The following is a 22,453-nucleotide window of genomic DNA, read 5'->3' as shown; positions in this document are numbered from 1 at the left end:
AGTGACTGCTGAGGGGGCCGTCTGTTTGGGTGTTATCTGGGGTTCCTGATGGGGCTGGAGATTACTGTGACCACCTTTGCTTTAGTTCACTGTTGTAAACTCCACAAGCGTGGACACTTGTGCTACTCTCCAGTAAACACTTGGTTTAAATATTTGCTGTGCTATCTAGTAACTGTAACAGGAGCATCCTGTGGAGTCTTTGTCCCGCATACATGAATGGTTGGGAATTATTTTATGCATCCTTCTTATATAAGGCTCTCCAGGAGCACTTTGTTACCACACGCAGAGTTTATGGAGACAAAAAGCGCATTGCATGGGGGTCCACGTTATTTCTTAACCTGAAACTTTACTAAAACCTTAAATCTAGAGGTTGGAGCATCAGACAGAGCAGAGAGAATAGGCTGTGTTTCCCGGTCCTGCACAGGACCGATGCTAAGATAAGGAGGGTCACTCAGTTACAGATCTTTTTTTTTCTAGAACTTTCCATTGGGTCATCATGGACAGCTGCCCAGTTCAAATTTGTTTAACAAGATTAAATTCCACAGGCCATTTTAGGACCCAAGTCCTTGCTGCTCTCATTTTAGCTTGTGGAATCTGACGTTGACTCTTCCACACGGACCACCAGCAACCCCCCACCCCCACCCCACCCCCATCCCCAGAGTGGCCACTGTCAACTTGTTAGTTTAGCAGAAATGACCTTGTCTGCTGACACAGCCCAAAGAGTGTCGCAGGGAGAATTTATATTGGGTGACCCAGAAGTCCTTGGGATGCTGCTCTGCGTTTAGAACATTTTTCAAATCAAGGGAAAGATGACGTTAGTGCCTTAACGGGAGAGAGAACACAGGCCCTTGCAGCCGCCTTTCCCAACTGGTGAGAAGGTACAGGCTATGGGGCTCATCACCCCAGCATGAAAGGCAGCAGGGCTTGCGCTCCCCTCCCCGCCCCCTGCCGCAGGAAAAGAGAGCATTTATCCCGCAGCAACCATCCTTATGGTAATGCAAACTGACTAGGTACAAACAGACAAGAGCCAAACCCCATTGTTTATTTATTTCCATGAAACTTTGGAAGTTGCGAAACAATCACACACGCCAGGGTTCATTATGCCCCTGTCTTTCTGGGACAGCGGGGCGTTTTAGTGACATACTTTACCCCACAAACAGCAAAGGACAAACCCATTAGGAGGATGGTCAGCCGCTTCCTCAGGCCTGTTCCAAATGCCCAGGCTTCTTCGGCAGGGCCTCTAATCATCTTCCCTTTGTCCCATGGGATGGCTGTGTGGAGTTTGGAGTTTGTTCTCAGTAATGTTTCTGGGCTCTGAATCAGTCCCTGCCTCCTTCCAGCACGGGGTGGAATTTTCTGAAGACGTGCCAACAGAAAAGTTTATGTGGTGGGATTAAAACAAACGAGAAAATGGAAACTCTTAGCCATTCTCTCATTAATTACATTTGTGAATCAGTCAGGGACACTCAATAATCATTTCTGGTAAACATTTAAGTGACTGTAATTCCAAGAAACGGCCGTCGCTAAGCAGGGAAGTAGTCCCACATTTGCTGGGTTCATCCTTCCCTCAGTTAGCAGGGTTTTTTGTTTTTATCCTAATCCTGAGACTGTAAAGTGGAAAAGGGAAGATTCTTGTCAGTGAGATGTGCTGCTGGCAGGAGACGAGCTGAGCGGAGGCTGAGGAGGAGCCTGAGGAGGAGGAGGGGGAGCTGATGGATGGGACAGCAAAGGACGACTCTGGCTCCCCAGGCGGGGTCCTGCGGGCTTCTCAGGCTGGGGAGAGGAAAGAACATATGTTTCAGAAAACCTGCGTTGATTTGTGTGCCTTTATTTTAAAATATGGGTAATTCAGACATTTGGGAAGCTCTGGAGTTTAGCTTTATACTTTTTAGAGAAAAAATATTTTGCTAAGCAAGGTAGCATCAGACATGCAGAGAAGCGGCTCCCAGGCGCTCAGGGGGCGTGGTCTTCAGCTGTGTGCTGGTTACTGCAATCTCTGCGTGCCCACCAGAAGTTCACGGGCACAGGCGCCTTGGAGGGCCTGTTCCTCCCTCACCCACACTCCATCATCTCTTCCTTTTCTTTCCGTGGGGACTGCAAACAGTAGAGCTGGCTTTTTGTAAAAGTTTGCGTGCCGGTCTCCTATTGGTCCATCAAACCCCTTTATGCAAATGTGTATGTACTTCCTATGGCCTTGGAAGCGCAGCTCGGACTGTCCTGGATTGGGAATGAGGCTGGAGAGAGCAGGTGGTTTCAAAAGCCTAGTGACCCTGGGTAGCGATCGATCGATCGATCGATCGATCGATCGCTGTGAACGGTGTAGACTGCTCACTGGGAACCAGAGTCTCTGTCCCTTGATTTAGTTGTGCGCCCTTGGCCATGCAGCTAACAATCCCAGGAGCTCGGACAACCCCAGGGCTCTGTTTCATAGTTTGTAAGAGGGCTCATTAAGGCCGGGAATCCTTTCTGTAGGGTGCCAGGGGCCTTTAGTATGGTTGGAATAAGGGCTGAGAGGGAAGTAGAAGCAGGGGGGTCACAGTCAAGGCCAACAGTAAGCCAAGTTGGAGATCATCCTGTGCTATTTAAAACTCTACCTCAAAAAACCAGTGAAACAAGGAAGGAAGGAAGGAAGGGAGGGAGGAAGGGAGGGAGGGAGGGAGGGAAGAAGGGAGGGAGGGAGGAAGGAAGGAAGGGAGGAAGGGAGGGAGGGAGGGAGGGAGGGAGGAAGGAAGGAAGGAAGGAAGGAAAGGGGACAGGCCCCTGGTTAGAGACACAGAAGCAACAAGCAAGAAAGTGAAATCCGCAAAGGTTTTAAATCGTCAGAGAAGGAGCAAAAAACGTAGCTCCAACCCTGGACTCTAAACCCGGACTTTAGCTTTCTGAAAGGGGATAAGCCTGTTTACTTTGTATATAGTAAGTACCCCGGCTTTGTCTGGGTGAATTCTGGCCGTTCCTCTCTGACCTGCCTTCACAGGGCCCACTCGCAGAGAGTCCTCAAGTGCCCGACTGTAGTGGCTGACGGAGAAGTAAGCCCACGGTCTATATAAAGCAGCCATGCTGCTCTGGGCTGCGCCACAGCCACGAGGAGGGTGGCCTTTCTCCAGGCTCTCACGCTGGGAGGAGGACGTACTTTTATAGCTTACCACAACCTGTGGCGAGAAAAGGCCCACTGAGGCAAACAGAGCCAAGGATGGAGACTGCGGTCAAGTTCAATTATTATGTCCTGGATCCAGCCCTACCTGACAGCTGCTTCCCAGACAGTGTTCCTGGCCTTCTTTTACCTGCCCCCTTTTCTTGGGTCTAAGTGGGTTCGGTTTCTGTACCTCAGATCTGGATTTTTACATGAAAGTCCAGTGAACTTTCCAGACCCTACAAAATCAACACGAAAACAACAGAGTAGGGGACGAGGCACACCTCCGACTTAGAGAAATTTCATTAGAAGTGAGTCTCTTCTTTACTAAGCTGCTTGTGATAGGAGAGATGAGACCTAAGGCTGTGGGCAGGCCTCGGGGAGAAGTAAAAAGCACCCATGGGAGACTCCGTTTCACGATACAGATCATGAAATGACTGGAGGGTGAGGTGCATCTCAGGGTGATGTCGTCTTTTTATTGCCAGTGAGCAGAGGTGGGAGGGGGAGGGGATGGGAGCTACCAAGGAGAAAGAGATTCAACAAATTAGAACCAAAAAGATACTGTCTACTGTGTAAGAGGGCTTCTGTGTGTGTGTCAGTGGCTACTGTACTCACACCAGGGGACACACACACCCCTCAGTCCGCAAAGCAATGAGCCTACTGTTCAAGTGCTTCAGAGCTCGCCTATTTGGCTTCCTATTTGGCTTCAAGCTTAGCAGCTACGTGATGAACAGAACAGGACAGAGGGCTCTCCTGGGAAGTCCACCAGGAACCTCAGTGTTCTCCTGGGAAGTCCGGAGGCCTTGACCATTCATGACTACCCTGGTGGGATGGGCTGGGAGCTCTTTGGGTTGCAGAAGTTCCAATTGGAAATTATAAACCCACAAGACCAAAATAAGCTATAGTACTCAAAAAAAGAAATGAAAGAGAGACGTATGAACAGAGAGGAAAGCCACACAGAGACGTAAAGACTAGAATAAAAGAATGGAAATGTGACATGGCAGCCAGAAGAAATCACAAAGGAAGAACTAGGAAAAGATAAAAATCGGAGGCTGTGTGGGCAGACAGAGAGGGGGAGGAGGAAACTTGAATTATTTTGAAGAGAGTCCCCCTCACTTGAAGGTCCCTTTCCAGCAAACTCTTAACTTGGAACCAAGTGCCGGACACTCGTGTTTTCTGAAAATTTGCAACAGCCCTAGGAATGTAAACAGAGGAAAACTTGAGATATACCAAATGCCAACATCCTGCAGTCAAGGCTTAAACCTGAGGCTCAAACGGACATTTAGTATCCGGACAAAATCTGGCATGGGAAATTTACAATAAGACATTTCCAGCCGCTCTCACACTAGACGCACTCTGCAATTCTTGGTTGATTGGAGAGAGCATCATGCAACCAGTCAAGCCACCAGAAAGGAGAGAGAGGCACAGTGGTCTCCTCCTTCAGCCGACCGTCACTCCATGCCTCCGTGCCGGAGGAGAGGGAGCAATGTCCTCTAAGTTCTCAGCACCAGGGGAGAGGAAGGATGGCATCAGCAGTCATCTGCCCCTTGTTGAAAGGCGGCAGGTAGACACTTTCGAATATTAATGAACTTGGGGAAGTATTCATCATTTACTTTCTAGAAAATTCTTAGACAACAGAACAGTGGATCAGAATTTAAAACTTTAAATCGAAGAGGCTTTGGTAAAAGTGCCCATGATGAGCATTGACTTTATTTTCCTTATTAAGGCTTAACAAACCCGACCATGGTGGTTATAGAGCAGAAACCTTGACAGTGTGGCCAAAGTGGTTGCGGCTCACCCCAAAGGCAGAGGCTGGCAGATGCCTGAGTTTGAGGCCAGCCTAGTATATACAGTGAGGTCTAAGACAGCCAGGGTTACACAGAAAAAACAAGCCCTCTCCCCCCAAACCCAACAAACAAAAAACAAAACAAGCTAACAAACAAAAACAAAAAGGCATGTCCTGACGTGGGAGGAAATGTGGCTGCAAATCCTGCCCCTTCATCAGGGAGCGGGGCTTCCTAAGCTGCAGTCCGACCAACACTGGAATAGCTGCGCCGTGACGGTTCTGTACCCTAACGCTGTGATTGTTTTCCCCTCACCGTTAGAGAGATCTTTTAGGAACTAATATCTCTTGGGAAGACTGATTTCATCTGGGGCTCTGCAGTTCCTATGGTTTCACCTCAATTTCTGTCTTCTCTGTTAAATTGGAGCAAACTTGATACTTGACTTTTTCATTACAATAACATATTTGATATGTTTGTATCCACCTACCCACCATCCCTTCTCGTCACCCTTCTGTTCCTTCGTCCATGTGTGCTTGCGTGTGTGTGTGTGTGTGTGTGTGTGTGAGCGCACGCACACATGTGCACTCATGCATGCCTGTGTGTGTATATGTGTGTGTGTATGTGTGTGTGTGGTGTGTGTGCATTCATGCATACCTGTGTATGTATATGTGTGTGTATGTGTGTGTGTGTGGTGTGTATGTGTGTGTGGTGTGTATGTGTGTGTGTGGTGTGTATGTGTGTGGTGTGTGTGTGTGCGTGTGCATTCATGCATGCCTGTGTATGTATATGTGTGTGTGTGTGTGTGTGGAGTGTATGTGTGTGTGTGTGGTGTGTATGTGTGTGTGGTGTGTTTGTGGTGTGTGTGTATGTGTGTGGTGTGTGTGTGTGTGTGTGTGCGGTGTGTGTGTGTATATTGTGTGTGTGTGCATTCATGCATGCCTGTATGTGTATATGTGTGTGTGTATGTGTGTGGTGTGTATGTGTGTGCATGTGCATTTGTGCATGCCTGTGTGTATATACGTGTGTGGTGTGTGTGTGCGTGTGCATTCGTGCATGCCTGTGTGTATATACGTGTGTGGTGTGTATGTATGTGTGTGTTGTGTGTGTGTTGTGTGTGTGTGTGTGTGTGTGTGTGTGTGCAAAATAAACCTGGAACAATACTTAACCATATAATAATGATGTTTATTTCTTGGTTGTGGGATCTGGGAAGATTTTATTTTATAACATTCTTTGTACTTTTTATTATTACCTGGCCTTTTCAAAATAATAAACGTTATCACACAAAAAAAAATGATGTCATTATTCCTTTAAGAAAGGAGGGTAACATGGCTGAAAAGTAAGTTCTCCATGTGGAAAAGACAGGCACAGGCAGAAAGATTGTGTAGGTGCAGGACTCTGACACTGCCCACTTGCCATGTGGTCGTGCATGAATACCTGTCCATGGGGCGCCTTGGGTGCGTCAGGTCTGGCTGCTTCAGTGTGGCCTTGGGTGCACAAAGAAACAAAGAACCCCAGACCCAGACCCACCCACCTCCACTGAGTTTGAGTCAGAAGAGGAAGACCATCGTCCCCTGATGGTGACACCCCAAATTACCGTCAAACTGTCAAGACCACAAAGTGCCGAGTAGATCAAGGGCTAAAGCAAGTCCAGTTTTTGCTTTTGAGGATGAGGTTGGTTGGAACATAACTGGACTCGTGTTTTGCATACGTCTGTGGCCAGGGTCCCGTCCCTCTGCAGCAGCTGAGATGACTATTTATGACTGAGAGTATGTAGTGATAAAGTTTATCAGTCTGTATGTCTTGGAGCCACTTCTAAAAATGAAACGTCTTTTTTCTCAAAAACGAAGAAAACTTCTGTTCAAGTTTTGCACATTTGTCTTTTGGTATGATCATTCTTAAAATTTTCTTTTTCCTCTTTCTATAGATGTAACTTTTTCTAAAATGGATTTTTTTTCTTAATTTTAAATCTAGTGATTTATTATTACCAGTGTTATTTTATTACCGTTTATCACCTTAGAGAAACAGTCGAAAAATCATAGCTGAGGGGCCGAATCTGTCTGCCTATATGCTTTAAGTTTTCTTTACAGTCCTCAAGCTAAAAATGGTTTAAATATTTTAAAAATATGTATTTTAAATAGTTGCAAAAATATCTATCTGACGGTGTTGACTTTATCACTTGGCCCCAAAATTATAAAATATATAAAATACTCGCTGGGCTTTTAAGAAAACATTTGCTGATCCTTAATTGAAGAGCTGTCATTCTAATAACTAGAATAGCTGTCTTGAATTATAGCAAAATCTATATGTTCAAGCTATTTTAAAGAGCTATTATTTTACTTCCCTGGCATAGTCGTGGTCCAGGCGTGGGTGTGGCCAGTCTGACTGGCTGCGCGGTCCTTGGATGGGCTGCAGGGGTGCGATCAGCCTTTGTATGGTATTGCCGGCTAGAACTGGTTCTAGTATTTCAAGCGCAGTTAAGACTCTTGGCAGCGGCAGAGAACAGAAAACTGTCCATGAGGAGAGGCCCCAGGAAAACCAAATTTCGTTCTCACACGGACTTTAGCCAGTGTAGCGCTGAAAGCACGGCAGAACCAACACCGTTGATCCCTCCTTACCCAGCGTGCACACCACCAACCCATGGTGTGAACCAGCCCATGCCACCGGTGTTTAAATCCTTGAGAATTAGGTCTCCATCTGCAGACTGATGTCCTAACTGGTGAAAAATCATTGAAAAAAATTTATTAATAGTGTTCAATAACGTGGATCAGGAAGCTGTGAAGAACAGTTTTTCTGGATGACTGAACTGGGACCCAAATACATCTGATAGGCAGGAAGTCACTGCCAACACAATGCCGGAATTTAACAATGACGAGAAGGTCTGAAGTGCATGGGACATCTGCCTTAGCTACACGCGGAAGAAGAAGGAATTGACCGGGAGTGTTTTGTGACCCTTGAAACAACTATCATGGCACGGAGCTGCATCATTTAAAATACCCCCCCCCCCCCCAGGCCACAGTGTGAGCTCAAAGCTAGCGAGTGTCCTTCCAAAGGGACATAAACAGACCGATTGTAAACAAACAGGCCCACGAGCATTTGAAGGGCTTAGCACTGAACAGTGAGCGTGTTGGCGAGCACACACTGATGACCTCCATGCTCCAGATCATTCTGCCTTTCCTGCAGCCTCAAGGTGGGAGCACCGTGGTGGGAGCCTCAAGGTGGGAGCACCGTGGTGGGAGCATGAGGAAACCTACTTGTAGTTTAAAAAGAAAGTACCTACAACCACACAGCTGTCTGGGGGGCGTAAGCCACGGGAGGTGGTGTGAGAGGTGAGGGCGGCATCTTCACATATTTAAAGGGTTTCTAGGAGGAAGAGAAAAATGTGTTCTGTGCGGCTTCAGTCAGTGGCGCAAGTTGTGTGGGGGGCACATCTGCTCCTCTTCCTCTACAGCGAAGGAGGGATTTTCCCTCCCACCCTCGGGATTTTCCCTCCGGGTCTCCTGTCCCCTCCAGTGAGACAGTGGATGTCTCTCACCTTGAGCTCACAAACCCTCCTGACTCCGCCCCCTGAGCGGTCCAGCGCGCCTGCGTCCAGCTGTGGTTTTCCTTTCTCGGTACCCATATCTTCTGCCCACTCCTGCAGGACTTAACCTGCACCGCTCGGTGGACGGTGGACGCAGCAGCTTGCCTTGGGCAGACAGCGCCTCTTTCCCGGGTCCCCAGCTCTTGTGACCTCACCCTGGATGGAGTCCTCCTTCCTGCATGTGCCAACTACATTTCTTTCTCCTGCTTGATGCCTTCGTCCGTGTGCACAAACACCCTGGAGGCCTGGGGTCTCCAGCTCTGAGCCCCTCTTCTGTGACTCTGGTTCCGGGTGGTAACTTGAACCGTCTCTGTTCTCTACATCTTTGTCGACACTCCCCCTCACCTAGTATCAGAAACTGTACCAGACGAAAACCCACCATGCTTGACCCTGTAAACTGGCCCCGTTAACCTCGATGCTTCTCTGTTAAGGATCCGCTGTTCAGGTCTGCACTCTGTTCTTCAGATGCCTAAAATCAGCCCCATGACTCACGAACCTGTCACATCTTTTCTAGTCAGGCCCACAATGATCCTGGAAACACAGACATACGCGAAACTCTCGGATCTTAAAATCTCAAGTTTTACCTAGAAGTGAAAAATACAGGAACTTCCTTGCTTTCCACCCATTGAAGGTTTTGTTTGTTTGTTTGAATTTTGGGATTTTGTGTGTTACGATGTGCATATGCCACAGTACATGTGGAGGGCAGAGGACAATTTCGTGGAGTCATTTCTCTCCTTCCACCTTTATGTGCATTCTGGGAATCACCTTTCCCCTTGAGCCATCTCAGCAGCCCTGTGATTGGCTTATATTAACTATAGATAATAATGGGTCTGTGACAGTTGTCATATATCGGTATCTGATGGATTTTTGTTGTTTCACCTCCATTGTTCTCTCTCATCCCCCTCCCACTTTTATTGAGCATTTGTGTGTGAGTGTGCATGGTGTGTGTGTGTGTGTGTGTGTGTGTGTGTGTGTGTGTGTGTGTTAGGGTTGGCTAGAAGTGTGGATGAAGGTTTGTTTACAGGAGTCTGGGTACCTTACCAGTTGCTACAACATAGAAGACAATTCCTCTCCCATCAACCATTAACTGTGTGAATCCTCTGGGGAGCGGCAGGGCGGAGGCTTGGTTTTGTAAGACAGGGTCTCATGTAAGTTTTTGTTGTTGTTTTGGTCTTTCAAGACAGGGTTTCTCTGTGTAGCCCTGGCTGTCCTAGGACTCACTTTATAGACCAGGCTGGCCTTGAACTCAGAGATCCTCCTGCCTCTGCCTCCCAAGTGCTTGTATGTAAGTCTTGAAGTCTTGCTTTGACAGTCTCTCCATGGATTGAGTCCTTTATTTCTGTCTTTGAGGCAATCCATCCTCATATTCTTTGTCTTATTGGATAGGAGCACCTTGCTCCAAAACTTCTGTTGTTTCAGAGAATTAGAGTCTTAATAAAAAAAAAAAAAAAAAAAAAAAAAAAAAAAGACCCTCTCAGGCTGGACAGGTGGCTCAGTGGTTAAGAGTAATGACTGCTCTTCCAGAGGTCCTGAGTTCAATTCCCAGCAAGCACATGGTGGTTCACAGCCATCTGTACTGAGATCTGGGGGTCATCTTCTGGTGTGTCTGAAGACAGCTACAGTGTACTTATATGTAATAAGTAAATAAATCTTTAAAAAAAACAAAAGGCCCTATCAACTTTCCCTATTTTATGACCAAAAAAAAACAAAAAACAAAAATATATTGACAGAAAAAAAAATATTGAAAGTTATGTGATGAGGCTAAAGTCCAGGGGGAAAGGCAAGGCAAGGCCAGGCCAGGCCAAGCTCTGAGGTGGGACTGTGAGCTTCGCTAGTGGGCGAGCCCAAGAGCTTACTGATGTCCATGGCCACACACAGATGCAGTGAAGCAAATTAGTTTGCCAGGTGGTGGCACACGCCTTTAATCCCAGCACTCAGGAGGCAGAGGCAGGTGGATCCCGTGAGTTGAAGGCCAGCCTGGTATACAGAGTGAGTTCCAGGCCAATCTGGGCTACAGAGTGAGTTCCAGGATAGTCAGGGCTACACAGAGAAACCCCATCTGAAAAAAACCAAAAGAATAATAACTTATTATTATTTACTATTATTTATATTATTACTGTTGTTAATATTATTACAAGTGTGTGGGACCATCAAAAAGAAATTGTGTCAAACTTGCCATCCTAGGATTTTATACAGATATTTAAAGGGCAAGACCTTCAAGTCAGCTATAATTGGGAAAAGCAGCAGCCAGGTAACAGAGTCAAGCACCCCATAACCAGCCAGGCCTACTCTTATGCTTCTCATCTAGGGACTGGCTAAATATACTGCTTTATTTTTAACAGTTGAAATATTTCTAAGAGTATTTTTAGAGACTATTAATTGAATGGAGTTTTAAAGTGGGAATGGGACGTTCTGTGGTGCAGTGGGAAGGACAGTGGGTTGAAAACCCTGAGCTCGCATTCCAGAGCTGACCCTGCTCATGTGACCTTGGGGCAGAGCAAGCGAGCTTTTCTCGGGTTGTTTTTCCTACTGGTTCTTGTTGTAGCAGCGCCCTCTTGTGGTCCATATCTTTAACTACCACCACCACCACCATCACCACCACCTCACCCACAAGTCAATTTTGGATTTATTTTTTGGGTCTCTCTAGTGTCATATTTCATACTGTTAAGCCAGTAGAGTTGTGTTCTCACAGACAAATCTTAGTTAGAAGGCAAAGGCAGGTTAGAGCAGACAACTGGACACCAAACTCTTAAACTATTCTCTGCGGTTTCTTCCAAAGCCCGACGGGAACAAATTGCAGTTATAAAAATGAAAATACCTTTGTGTCTCATTCCTTCTACTTCCTCCTAGGGATCCTGGGAAACGGCGTGCCAGGGCCTCCTCGTGTCCTAGCAGCTCAGACCTGAGCAGACAGGAAACCAGAACAGGTGAGTGTGCTCCTTGGCCTTCTGCATTCTTCGGATCCTCATGCTGTAAAGCCAGCGTTACTTGTTTTTCAAAGACAATGTTACTTGGAAGTCAGGGGTCGAGTCAAGGCGAGTCTAGAGTGCCAGGCTGCTGTGTCCTTATTGACAATTCTCTGTTTAACAACTCTGGGAACTGGATCCAGCTTGCTCAGAAACCAACATTCGTTTTCTAAGTTTTCATTTTTTTTATATATATTTTTTTATTATTATTAACTTGAGTATTTCTTATATACATTTCGAATGTTATTCCCTTTCCCGGTTTCCGGGCAAACATCCCCCTCCCCCCTAAGTTTTCATTTTTCACTGCAGTCTTAACCAGTCCCCAATTCTGATACCTTTGACGTGGACAGAAACTCACAGAAATTATAACTTGAAAGTTTCTGGGGGCAGGGGGCAGACTTGGTATCAGTGTAATTCGAAACTAAAGTTCAAAATCATTGCTCGCGTAAATGAAAATATAATACTATATTATGAAAGCCCTTTAGGGACTTTACTATGCCCGGGGAAATATACAATAATACAGACCAATGACTAGAAATGGTGCAAAGTAAGGCAAAGAAAAGGGAGCCAATGGGCGTTTGTAGCGAGTTAATACAAGCAGCAAATGAAACTTTGAGTTGCAGCAACAAGAGTTAGGGATCTCTGTGTCACACCTGGGAAAAACAAACATGCTGTCACCTCCATTTCAAAGGCTGGTGACCCTGGTGGGAGGGATCGAGACAAGGGTAGGCATAAAGAAGGTTTTAATCCCTCAAGGGTTTTTGTTTGTTTGCCTGCTTGTTTTGTCTTTAAAATAAAGAGAAAGATACAACCATGGTGCAATGTTAGTGTTGGACCAAATTAGTCAGGGCAGGGCAGGTGTCTGTCACATTCTTCATATTTTTTTCCATCTCACAAAAATTTGTCAGGCTCGTTGAATACACATCTATAATCTGAACACTTTGGAAACAGATACAGGATTATGAATTTCAGGCCAACCTGAGCTACACACAGCAAGACCTTATCTCAACAAAAATAAAAATGATGATAAGTGATATCAGTCTAACACTGGGCGATAGATGTTATCTTCAAACTCTTTACCAAGACACTTAGTGGTCATTGCATTGTGTTGAAGACTCAGAAGAAGCTAAGCCCTTCCGATTCTCTAGGCAACTTTGTTGCCAAGGGGTTTACATTTGCATGCTAAAGACATCAGCCAATGCTAACCATGTATCAAGCTGTTGGGTCCGAAGCTCAAAGCTGCGGTTAACAGCTATAACCGCGGAGACAGCAGAATCTTCGAAAACAGGCAGTATTTTTTGCCTGGCTTGCCCAATTTTCCTGTTGAATCATAATTTTTATATTTAGCAAGCAGTGAACCTAGACGAAAAAGCTTTTTAAAACTTGAAGTTGTTCCCCAAGACGGAGGCAAAGTGTGTGTTTGTAGACACGCTTTAGTTTCTAGAATTACCTGGGAATCGGGTCTGGAGTGGAGGTGGAGGGGGCAGTGAGGACCATTTGAAAGCAAGGCCATAGCAAGACGCCACATTAGTGGGGGTAGGGGTGGGGGTCCTGGGAAGAAACCCTTATACCACAGTGTTTAGCTAACTTCTCAGTATGAGTCTGAGAAGTTTCAGAAGGGTCTGGAAGTAGCTAAACTTTGGTGATGTCTGACTCATCTTGATACTCAACTCTTCCTGGGGGGAGTATGTTGACTGATTTCACTCTTCCCGGGGAACTAGTTGATCACTGTGCTGTAAATTGAAGAGAACACCACACGGGGGTTTCATTTTGGTTTTTGGAAGACCACATGGATTTAAAGCCTGAATTTCTAGTAATTTTGGTTTGGGATGTGTCAGAGCTGGTTCCCGCTCCCATAAACGCCACAGCGCAATGCCAGAGTCTCTTTCTGTCACTCTTTACCTTAGTTTTTGAAATGGCCTCTCCTTGGATGTGGAGCTCACCATTTTGGCTACACTGAACTAATCAGGGAGCTCCCAGGATCTACCTGCTCCTGCTCCCCTGTTCTAGGGTTACAGCACCATGCCTGGCTTCTTTTATATGTGCTAGGGATCCAAGCCTAGGTCCTGAAGCTCGCAGCAGCAAGTACCTTACCCACCAAGCCATCTCCCCAGCCTGCTTTCGAGCAAATTTAAGTGTTTTGCTTGCGTGTGTGTGTGTAGGAAACTGATTATTATTGACTTAACAACTTCTGGCTTTTTGTTTGCCTTCTTAAATACTGGTTTTGTTTATAACCTTTGGCCTTTAAGTAGATTAGTTACCTGGGATTATGAGCAGCTATATTTCTATTCTCTCTGACTATTCATATCTACTTTCAGAAGCATGTGCATATTTTATCCGGTTCAAGCACACTCAAACCCAAAAGGCAGAGATAATGGTCTGCAGTCTTTTGTCCGCCATTTTGAAAACCCCCGACATCCCAAAAGTTGAAATATATCTTGAACCACAGTTAGTGGCAATGGCGAATGTGACCAGAGCTATGGCGTCAGCCCAGTTAGCGTGAGTGTTCATTTATTTGCTACAGGGCGCTGCTTGAAAAAGCCCCAGCTGTGGACGCTGCTTCTTCTCTGAAGTCCACGCATTCCCAACTACTGCACCACACCTGGCCCCAAAAGTTTGAAAAGGGAACTCCGGGCCTGCACTCAAGTGGACCAATTCTGTGCTAAAGACAACTCAGTTTTGTTTTATGATGAAGCTTTGCTGGTGGGTGCACAGATTAGTCAGTCTTGCTGTTTTGACTACATTGTATCTTTACCACAGTTTAGTTGAAAAGAATTCTGTTTGCTTTTGGTGCTCCTGGGCTTCCCCAGGTTCAGCCTGCCAGGCCTCCTCTGGCACTAAGAAAGTTTGATACAAGGCGAGCCTAGACTGGCAACAGTGAGTAAACGTTCCCAGAGTAGACATTCCCATAGCAGACATCCCCAAATGCAGCAGCGGGTCCTGAGCATCGGTAGGCAGGGGGTAATTGTGCAACATCCCTGATTCTCTTAGGAGTTATCTGCCCTGTGTGGGGAAAGGTTTCGGATTTAATGACTTGAAGATTAGTTTCAGACACTGCTGAATTCAAATTGATTTTTAAACGCATGCCATTGTGTGTTATACACTGACTTCTCTTCAGTTTATACAGTCAAGAAGAGTTCACTGGATTTTTTTCTAAGACTTATTCTTAATTATGTGTGTGTATGTATGTATATATACATATATGTGTGTGTATGTATATATATGTGTGTATGTATATATATGTGTGTATGTGTATATATGTGTGTGTTATGTGTGTATATGTATGTATATATATGTGTGTGTATGTATATATATGTGTGTATATGTATGTATATATATGTGTGTGTGTGTGTGTGTACATGCAAGTACTATAGCCCAGAAGACACAGCGAATAAATCAGAAATTGTAAAAAACATAAATAAATTTAAAGACGATGGTTTGTGTAATCTCTTCTTTGTTCCTGTGATTTCCAATGTCTCATGAACATTTTTGTGGTGCCAGGCAACGGGTATAGGAGGCAGACGTTAGAGGAGGGAGTCTGAGGAAGTCCTGCACATAGCAGTGTCCCCTCCAACCCCAGTTGGTGATTTGAGACACCGTCTGAGTGAGGTGGAGCTGTGATTTGTCCTCTTCCCTATGAATTCTGATTTTTTCTACGTTGCCTTTCATATTGGTTTGCAATGGAACTGAATGATAAGGGCAGTGGATAATTTAATAGCCCCAGCTACTGCTGGATCCCACTCTCCCCAGCTTCAGAAGCACAACGAAACAGGAACCTGTAATCTTGGGAGACTGAGGCAGGAGAATCACTGTGGGTTCAGGGATAGGTGGGGCTACATGGTGAATTTTAGGACAGAGGGAGACCTTAATGTAGGGGCAGGGGGAGGAAGAAAGGAAGCAAAGTGCTTCCGTTCTGACTTTTGGGTACAGTCAATGGCAGCATCCCCACCTAGAGTTTGTGCAGCATCTGCCCTTGGTGGTACCATGGCAACACACATCAGCCATTACCTATCTGTTTAGTCAGGGAAGAGGTTCACAAAATCCTTAATGTTGCTAGGTGTGTGACCCTAGGGCGGAGCTTTGCCTCTATCCTGACATCTAACTTTCACAACCCTAAAAGCAAACATTCTCTTCTTTGCTGATGAGGAAACTGGGACTTGGAAATGTCCTAAGCTAGATAGGCAAAGGTCACCCTACATATCAATCATAGAGTTGGGGTGGGGAAACCTAGACATTTCCCTCTACCCACAGGAAAACACTGGTGTTGGTGCTAATTGTCCCGAATAGTGTCTGTCCTAAAAGGGTTAAGATTTTTATTAAGGATTTTTAGCTTTTAATCTTTATATATGTATCTGTGTATATAAAAGTGTGTATGTGTGTATTGTGTGTGTATTGTGTGCGTATAGTGTGTGTGTATTGTGTATGTGTGTGTATAGTGTGTGTATAGTGTGTGTATAGTGTATGTGTATAGTGTGTGTGTATAGTATGTGTGTGTATAGTATGTGTGTGTACTGTGTGTGTATAGTGTGTGTGTGTGTGTGTGTATGTGTGTGTGTGCATGCGTGTGTTTGGACCTGACTGTTGTATGTTACAGAGAGAAAAGCATTTAAGTACAGAAATGACTCAAAGCAGTTTGTTTTCCCGTGTCCAGCAGTCTTTTCAAACCTCTCCCTCTCCTTATGAAGTGCTCTAGCCCCACCTGTACGTCCTGGCTCTCTGAAATAACTCCTCCTGGTTTTATTTGGGGTGGTTTGATGAAAAGAGCCACGCTTCTCACACTTTTAGAGTGGGGACTGGCGAGATCTGATTCTGTGGTTCACCGATTTTAGCGATGCACAGGTCTCTGTATGTGCCGTGTTCTGGTCCCTTCTCACGATTCTTTCTCCTTCCCTGCATCTCTTTGCAGCCTCAAGAGCCAGCTTACAGGAACAGGAGCCAGAGCTAGAAGTAGATGAGACCTTTTGGAAAACACGGATCATTCCAATTTTGCATGAATTAGAGAAGGGTAAAACAACCGTTCTTGTTCTAAATAAAAGCTTGGCATTTATTTGCGTGCTCCCCCCGGCCCTGATGTTCTCAGTGGTGCTTTGACCATATCTTTTCTGGGCCTATGTTGGAAAACAAATAATGTCATGGCCTTACCCACCCTGTAGATGTTTGTAGTAAATATTATGTAAACCAAATTGTTAATGAGTAAAATTACACTTGGAATGTACCAGGAGAGCCAACTTATAAAGCCCCCTGCTAGTGCACAGTAGCACACACCCTCTGCTTGAGAAACTGCTGGTTCGGCCTCTTCAGGAAGACTTCACATTCTAGAAGGTCAAGGAAAACAGATCTCTGGAAAGGAGTGAGTCGCACAGTCTAGTCAGAGAAAGCTATGGCCAGGGTTTTGTTGATTCTTGCTACTCCCTAGGTTGAGTGTCCCTGCCAGGGAGGCCACTCACATACCTCAAGAAGTGGCCTGGCGTGTGTCCTGTCTAGCACTCTAAAGGGTCACAAAGAGGCATTCCTGTGAGGGTGGGTATAGGGCTCTTCTGAGAGAACATTACCCCCGCCCCTTCTCAGAATTCCTCTGGACCCTAGGTCAGAGCCACAGAATAAGCCCCATGTTTAGTACCATGTGCACAGTGGGCCCTCATGCACATAGTGGGCCCTCAGTAGGACTAACTGAGTGGCTACTCTTAGACACATGAGCAGCATGGCAGACGCTGGCTCCACTAGACCCAGGGGAGTGCATCCTCGCAGGAGGGAACTGAGGCAGAACAGCTGCTTTCTGAGAGCCAGCGGTTGCCATTTTTGGGTTCCCATGCTGTGGCCAGATTGTGCTCTCCACTGGGTGGGCCTTCTGGACTCTGCTCTCCATGGGGGAGAGGGGCGTCCTCCGTGCAGACTTTCTGGGCTTGGTGCTAATAGCAGATGCCTGGTGCTTCTTGTAAACTCTGTACTCAAAGATGGATGAAACCAAATGACCTCCAAATCCCTTACATTCAAAGAATGTCCCATTGCCCCACTGGAGTCACAGTCCCACCCTCCCATTAGCTTGTGCAGTGAACTTTGGGCCATTCCTTCAGGCAAGGAGTGCAAATCAGTCAGGAAAGCCTGGTCTAGAGTTAGAAACCACACCGGAAGCCTTCAGGTAGGAGGCCTGCCTGGAGGGCAGATCCCCCCACCTGCAGGCGGATGCCTAGCGCTCCGCCCACCAGATACCAGCAGGGCAAACTTAGGGCATCGCTGAGGAGTTTGGGATATGAGATATAGATGAGTCTCCCTTCTCAGATGGATCATTAAACACTGACCTGTCACCAGGCCTATAAACCCTCCCACATGGGAAACTGTGAGTTCAAGGCCAGTCTAGGTTCCACAGGAAGAGCCTGTGTCAAAATCAACCAGCATGGGAAAATGCAGAAATATTCCATGTTCCAAGACAAATTTAAAAACAGCAGGTAGCATTAAGTCTGGTTCCCTCAATACCTTGTAGTTCTCTTGACCTATTGAGTAATGAATAGAATAGTTAAAAGAGTTTTTCAAATCCTGTCTTTCCGTCTCCCAGATTCCCAAGTTCTACCACATTGCCTTGTCATTCTCCTCTCCGTGTGATCCTCTTTCTCTGCCTCTCACACATTGTCTTCTTTTTTTCTTCCTAGAACTTTCTGAGAACACATTACTAACATTTTTCAGGGCCAGGTTTGACTACACAAGGGGACTTTGTCTCAAAATGAAACAAAATGAAAACAAATGAAAAAGCCAGATCTATAGTTTTAACTCCTTCAGCCCAAGATGTTCTGTTCGTTTGTTTTAGAAGCAAATGTGTTCTCCGTATCTGGGAATCACCATACAACGCTGTACAGATCTTACCTGCGTTCGGCTTACTGTCCCTAGGATTTCCTTTCTAGAAAAAGAAATCCCCTGACCACAAGTTTCCATCATCTGTCACGACCCTGTTAGAAGTGGGGAAAGCTGCTTCCCGTACAGAACGCACACCCGATAGGCTTTCCTCGTGTTTTCTCCTCCTGACACACAAACTGGGCCTTCAAGGCAGGAATATCTGCAAGCTTATGCTGCTGCCGCTGCTGCCGTCTTCCTCAGGCCTCATGGCAGGAGGCCCGTTTGCTGCCCTCTCCCTTACTGCAAGTGTGAAGTTTGGTCATTTGGTGTCTGTCAGCGCTCGCTCTGTGTAGCCACTGGGTCTCTCTCTGTGGTTAAGGGGTGACTTGGGAAAAGTTACTTGGTGACTAGTTCCTCTTAACTAGTCTCAGCTCTTACCCTGTCTTTTGGGGCCATGTCCCTTTCTGTTTCCTTTTGCCTTGGCTTCTTTTGTCTCCACACGTAGCCCAAGCTGACCTTGAACCTTCATCCTTCTGCCTCAGCTTTCGGAGTGCAGCACTCCCCATGGCATTTATAAATGTTATAGTCAATTGACCGACACGGAGGGCTGCCTGGAGCCGTACGTGAAACTTTGGTCCCTGAGCCTTCCTTTCCTAGGCCATTGTAATCTTGAGTAAAACCCTAGATGCCCGAAAGCCATCCACACACTAGAGCTCCGGCCCTCCTTGGGTTAGGGTCTAGGTCATTTCCCAACAGCTCATTTACTTAAGCGCATAACCGAGAGGCTTTGGGGTGTATTTAGTTGTTGAGGTTTCAACTCTTTCTTAGATGTTATTGTTGAAAAGAGCTAAAAACGGCCCGAGTCACTTCCTTTTTGCTGGTGCACACTTCCTGCCTGTCGCTGCTAAGCTCCCATTATGGTATTTACAAAGTGGCCTCCAGTTCTTACATTTCGTGATGGGGTCCGTCAGAGGTAACGCTTCCAAAGAGAACACACCATACCTCGAATTCCTTTATCCCCCTAGGGCTCCCCTCTGTTGTTAAGCCACTCTCAAAAATCAGTTTCCTCGGTTCCTAGGGAGGGATCGCAACTGTAAACAAAGCCTTCTAGCCTCCCCCTTTCTTAAGCAACATCTTTTTAAGTCTCCTCTTTGGCAACTCTGGCTTGTAGTATGTCTTTTCCCCCTGGTTGACACTCATTTTGAAAGGAACATAGCCGAGAGGTGGGGGCTTAATCCCACGACTTCAGAGGCAGAGGCAGGAGGGTCCCCCTATGCATTCGAGGCTAGCCTGGTCTACAGAGTGAGTTCCAGGACAGTCAGTGCTACACAGAGAAACCCTGCTCCCCTCCCCCCCCCCAAAAAAAGAAGAAAGAAATATACTATTTTTTTTTATTAACAGATAGAGTAGAAGGTGAGTTTGCTTGAAGTTATGCTGTAAATTATCTACATAGTATTCAGATGTGTCGGTCAGGATCCCTACTCACGTTAAAACATCGATCCATACATCACATGTGAAAATTAAATAGCGCTGCACGGTAGCATTCGTTCCTTTCGGAATCAAACTTTTTTTGGCTTTCTCCAGTGAGAGAACAGAGCCCGGGTGGCGGCAGGGGGGCGGGGCCCCTGGGCAAGGAAGCCAGGGAAAGGCTGGGAAAGGCTGTGTCCTGGATAAGCTAAGTGGCAGTGGCGGGTTGGTAAATGAGTTAGCCCGGGAGATGAATCAGAGAGACGAAAACAGTCGAGGAGAAGGGATACAAGGAGAATGGCGCCTGGGGATTCGGAGATGTCTGGGGAGATTTTCCCTACACTCCTTGCATCTGACATCTCTGAACTCAACCTCAGTAAGTGGTTGATATCCTCTTTGCTCCGACAGAAGAAGATATTGAAGCGATGTGTGCGGCCTGCACCCAGCTCCATCGCGCGCTGGAGGAAGCGCGCATGCTCGGAAAGAGGTTCAAGAGAAGGAGCGTCCTGCTGAAGGCGCTGTATAAGCTAGTGGACGCCGGCTCAGACGCGCTCAGCCTGAAGCTCGCAAAGCTTATCCTAGCAGTAAGTTTGCCCTTTCTTTCTTTCTTTCTTTCTTTCTTTCTTTCTTTCTTTCTTTCTTTCTTTCTTTCTTTCTTTCTTTCTTTCTTTCTTTCTTTCTCTCTCTCTCTCTCTCTCCCTCTCTCTCTTTCTTTCTTTCTCTCTCTCTCCCTCTCTTTCTTTCTTTCTTTCTTTCTTTCTTTCTTTCTTTCTTTCTAGCGGACCGTCCTGCATCTGTGCCGTGTCAAATAATTTGTACATATTGCAAAAAGATGAAAAAAATGTGATGTGTTTGTTTAGACTCTTGGGAAAATTAAGGCAATAAGCTCGCATCCCAGCCCTGGACTAGAAAGTATTTCCCGAGAAATAAGGCTGAGCACTTAGGGGAAACCCCAACAAGCTTGCGTCTGGCCTGAGCATGGTTCGGGGTGGCGCCGGCTGCCATCTTTGCCTGTGGCTTCTTTCCGGACCCTAACTCTCTCTGTCTTACAGGTTTAAAAAAATAAAGGCAGGGTTGGAGATTTAGCTCAGTGGTTAGAGCGCAAGGCCCAGGGTTTCCAGGCCCTCGGATCTGGAAAAATAAATAAAAAAAATAAAAAAATAAAGGCAATGGCCATGCGCTCAGTGAGCCAGTGTGAAAGAGGAAACCAGCTGCACACGGTCACAGGAAGATCCCTGGGCAGCCATAGAAAGCTTCTTAGAAGTATTAGAAGGGGGGCTGGGGATTTAGCTCAGTGGTAGAGCGCTTACCTAGGAAGTGCAAGGCCCTGGGTTTGGTCCCCAGCTCCGAAAAAAAGAACCAAAAAAAAAAAAAAAAAAAAAAAAAAAAAAGAAGTAGTATTAGAAGGAAAGGCCAAGTGAAGGCAACTGTGCCTAGAACGAAACCTGAAGGCACCTTTGCTGTTTTAGCCATCAACAGTCAGAACCAAATGATAAGCCCTAGGCATTATGGAATGTTCTAAGTGACAAGAACGGATGAAGCACTGTTTTCCTGGTTTGTAAGAGTGAGAGCCTCCGTCCACCCACATCATTTGTACCAGGAGGGCAGAGAGCTGACTGACCGACTGGAAGGGCAGCCCAAGTCCTAACAGTGGAGTGAACGTGTCCTCTCACCTTATTTTGATAATGACGTCTTGAAGACTATACTAGCCACATTTTCTGTGTAACTTTGGGAGGAGACTACACTTTTACTAAGCTGTCATAATCAACTATTCGTTCTCTCTTTCAAAGCCGGGGTGTGTGGCTCAGTGCAATGTGCCTCTCATTCTCCGGCCCTGATGGTGGAGCTATCCCAGGGAGGCCCCGGCTGCCAGCACCCAGCTACTGACTTACCTTTTCTACCTGGCTTCTCGATGGCTTTGTTTCGTGATGAATCCAAAAAGGAGACGAGAGAGAATGAACCACAGATCTATTTAAGCTTTGCAGTGAAAATATTACCTCAGTTATTGGTGGTCTTGAACAAATTGGTGTGTGTCTGTGTGCGTGTGTGCATGTGTGCATGTGTGCGTGCGTGTGTGTGTGTGTGTAGGTACACACATGTGTATGCCATGAATTAGGCCTTCTGAATTAGGCCTTCTGAATTGTACATTAAGTAGGTAAAAATCCACTTGGTGATTCGTCCTGTCCTGAAGATTCTAGGTGGGGTTAAGTTCCAATGCAAGTTAGGTGGCTTGGTGCCTTTGTATTTTAAAATAGAAGAATTATTTTAAGTATATGATTGGTTCACTGGCTGGCATGTGCCTATACATACCATATATTGCCTTGTGCCCATGAGGGTCAAAGATAGCACCAAATTCCCTGGACCTGGAGCTACAGGTGCTTGTGGGCTATCATTTGGGTGTTGGAACTGAACCCACGTCCTCTGCAAAAGCAGCCAGAGTCCCAAACCACTGAACCACCCCACTAGTGCCAGGTTGGTACTTTCTTACTCGCTATAGAGTCGCCAGGTCGGAAGGGGACCTTCCAAGCAATGACATCCAACTTCCAATGGGCTGCTTGGATCTCCTGTAACATCCCAGGGGAGATCCTGTTCAAATGAGGCTTGAGGATGTAGCTCCATATAAACCCAGCATATCATAAGAGCTGTGGAAGACAGGGCTGGAGGGACGGATGGTTCAGTGGTTATGAGCACTGGATAT

General features: G+C 46.1%; 1 protein-coding gene across 4 annotated transcripts in view; it reads left to right on the top strand.

Moving 5' to 3' along the window:
- The window catches only part of Armc2 (armadillo repeat containing 2), a 107,447-nt gene that overhangs the window by 25,556 nt on the left and 59,438 nt on the right, over nucleotides 1-22,453 (top strand). For all 4 annotated transcript variants that reach the window (XR_005497350.2, XM_574794.5, XM_039099142.2 and 1 more), the window contains 3 exons: nucleotides 11,345-11,421; nucleotides 16,367-16,465; nucleotides 20,164-20,339. Coding sequence is in view for 3 of the 4 variants with exons in the window: in XM_574794.5 (XP_574794.3) it covers nucleotides 11,345-11,421; nucleotides 16,367-16,465; nucleotides 20,164-20,339 (352 nt within the window). In the remaining variant the exon portion in view is untranslated. The remainder of the gene's footprint in view (nucleotides 1-11,344; nucleotides 11,422-16,366; nucleotides 16,466-20,163; nucleotides 20,340-22,453) is intronic.

This window comes from Rattus norvegicus, chromosome 20 (assembly GCF_036323735.1).
Source record: "Rattus norvegicus strain BN/NHsdMcwi chromosome 20, GRCr8, whole genome shotgun sequence".
In the NCBI taxonomy this organism is placed as follows: domain Eukaryota; kingdom Metazoa; phylum Chordata; class Mammalia; order Rodentia; family Muridae; genus Rattus; species Rattus norvegicus.
The sequence above is the reverse complement of the archived record's forward strand: the minus strand, read 5'-3'. Positions and strand labels throughout refer to the sequence as shown.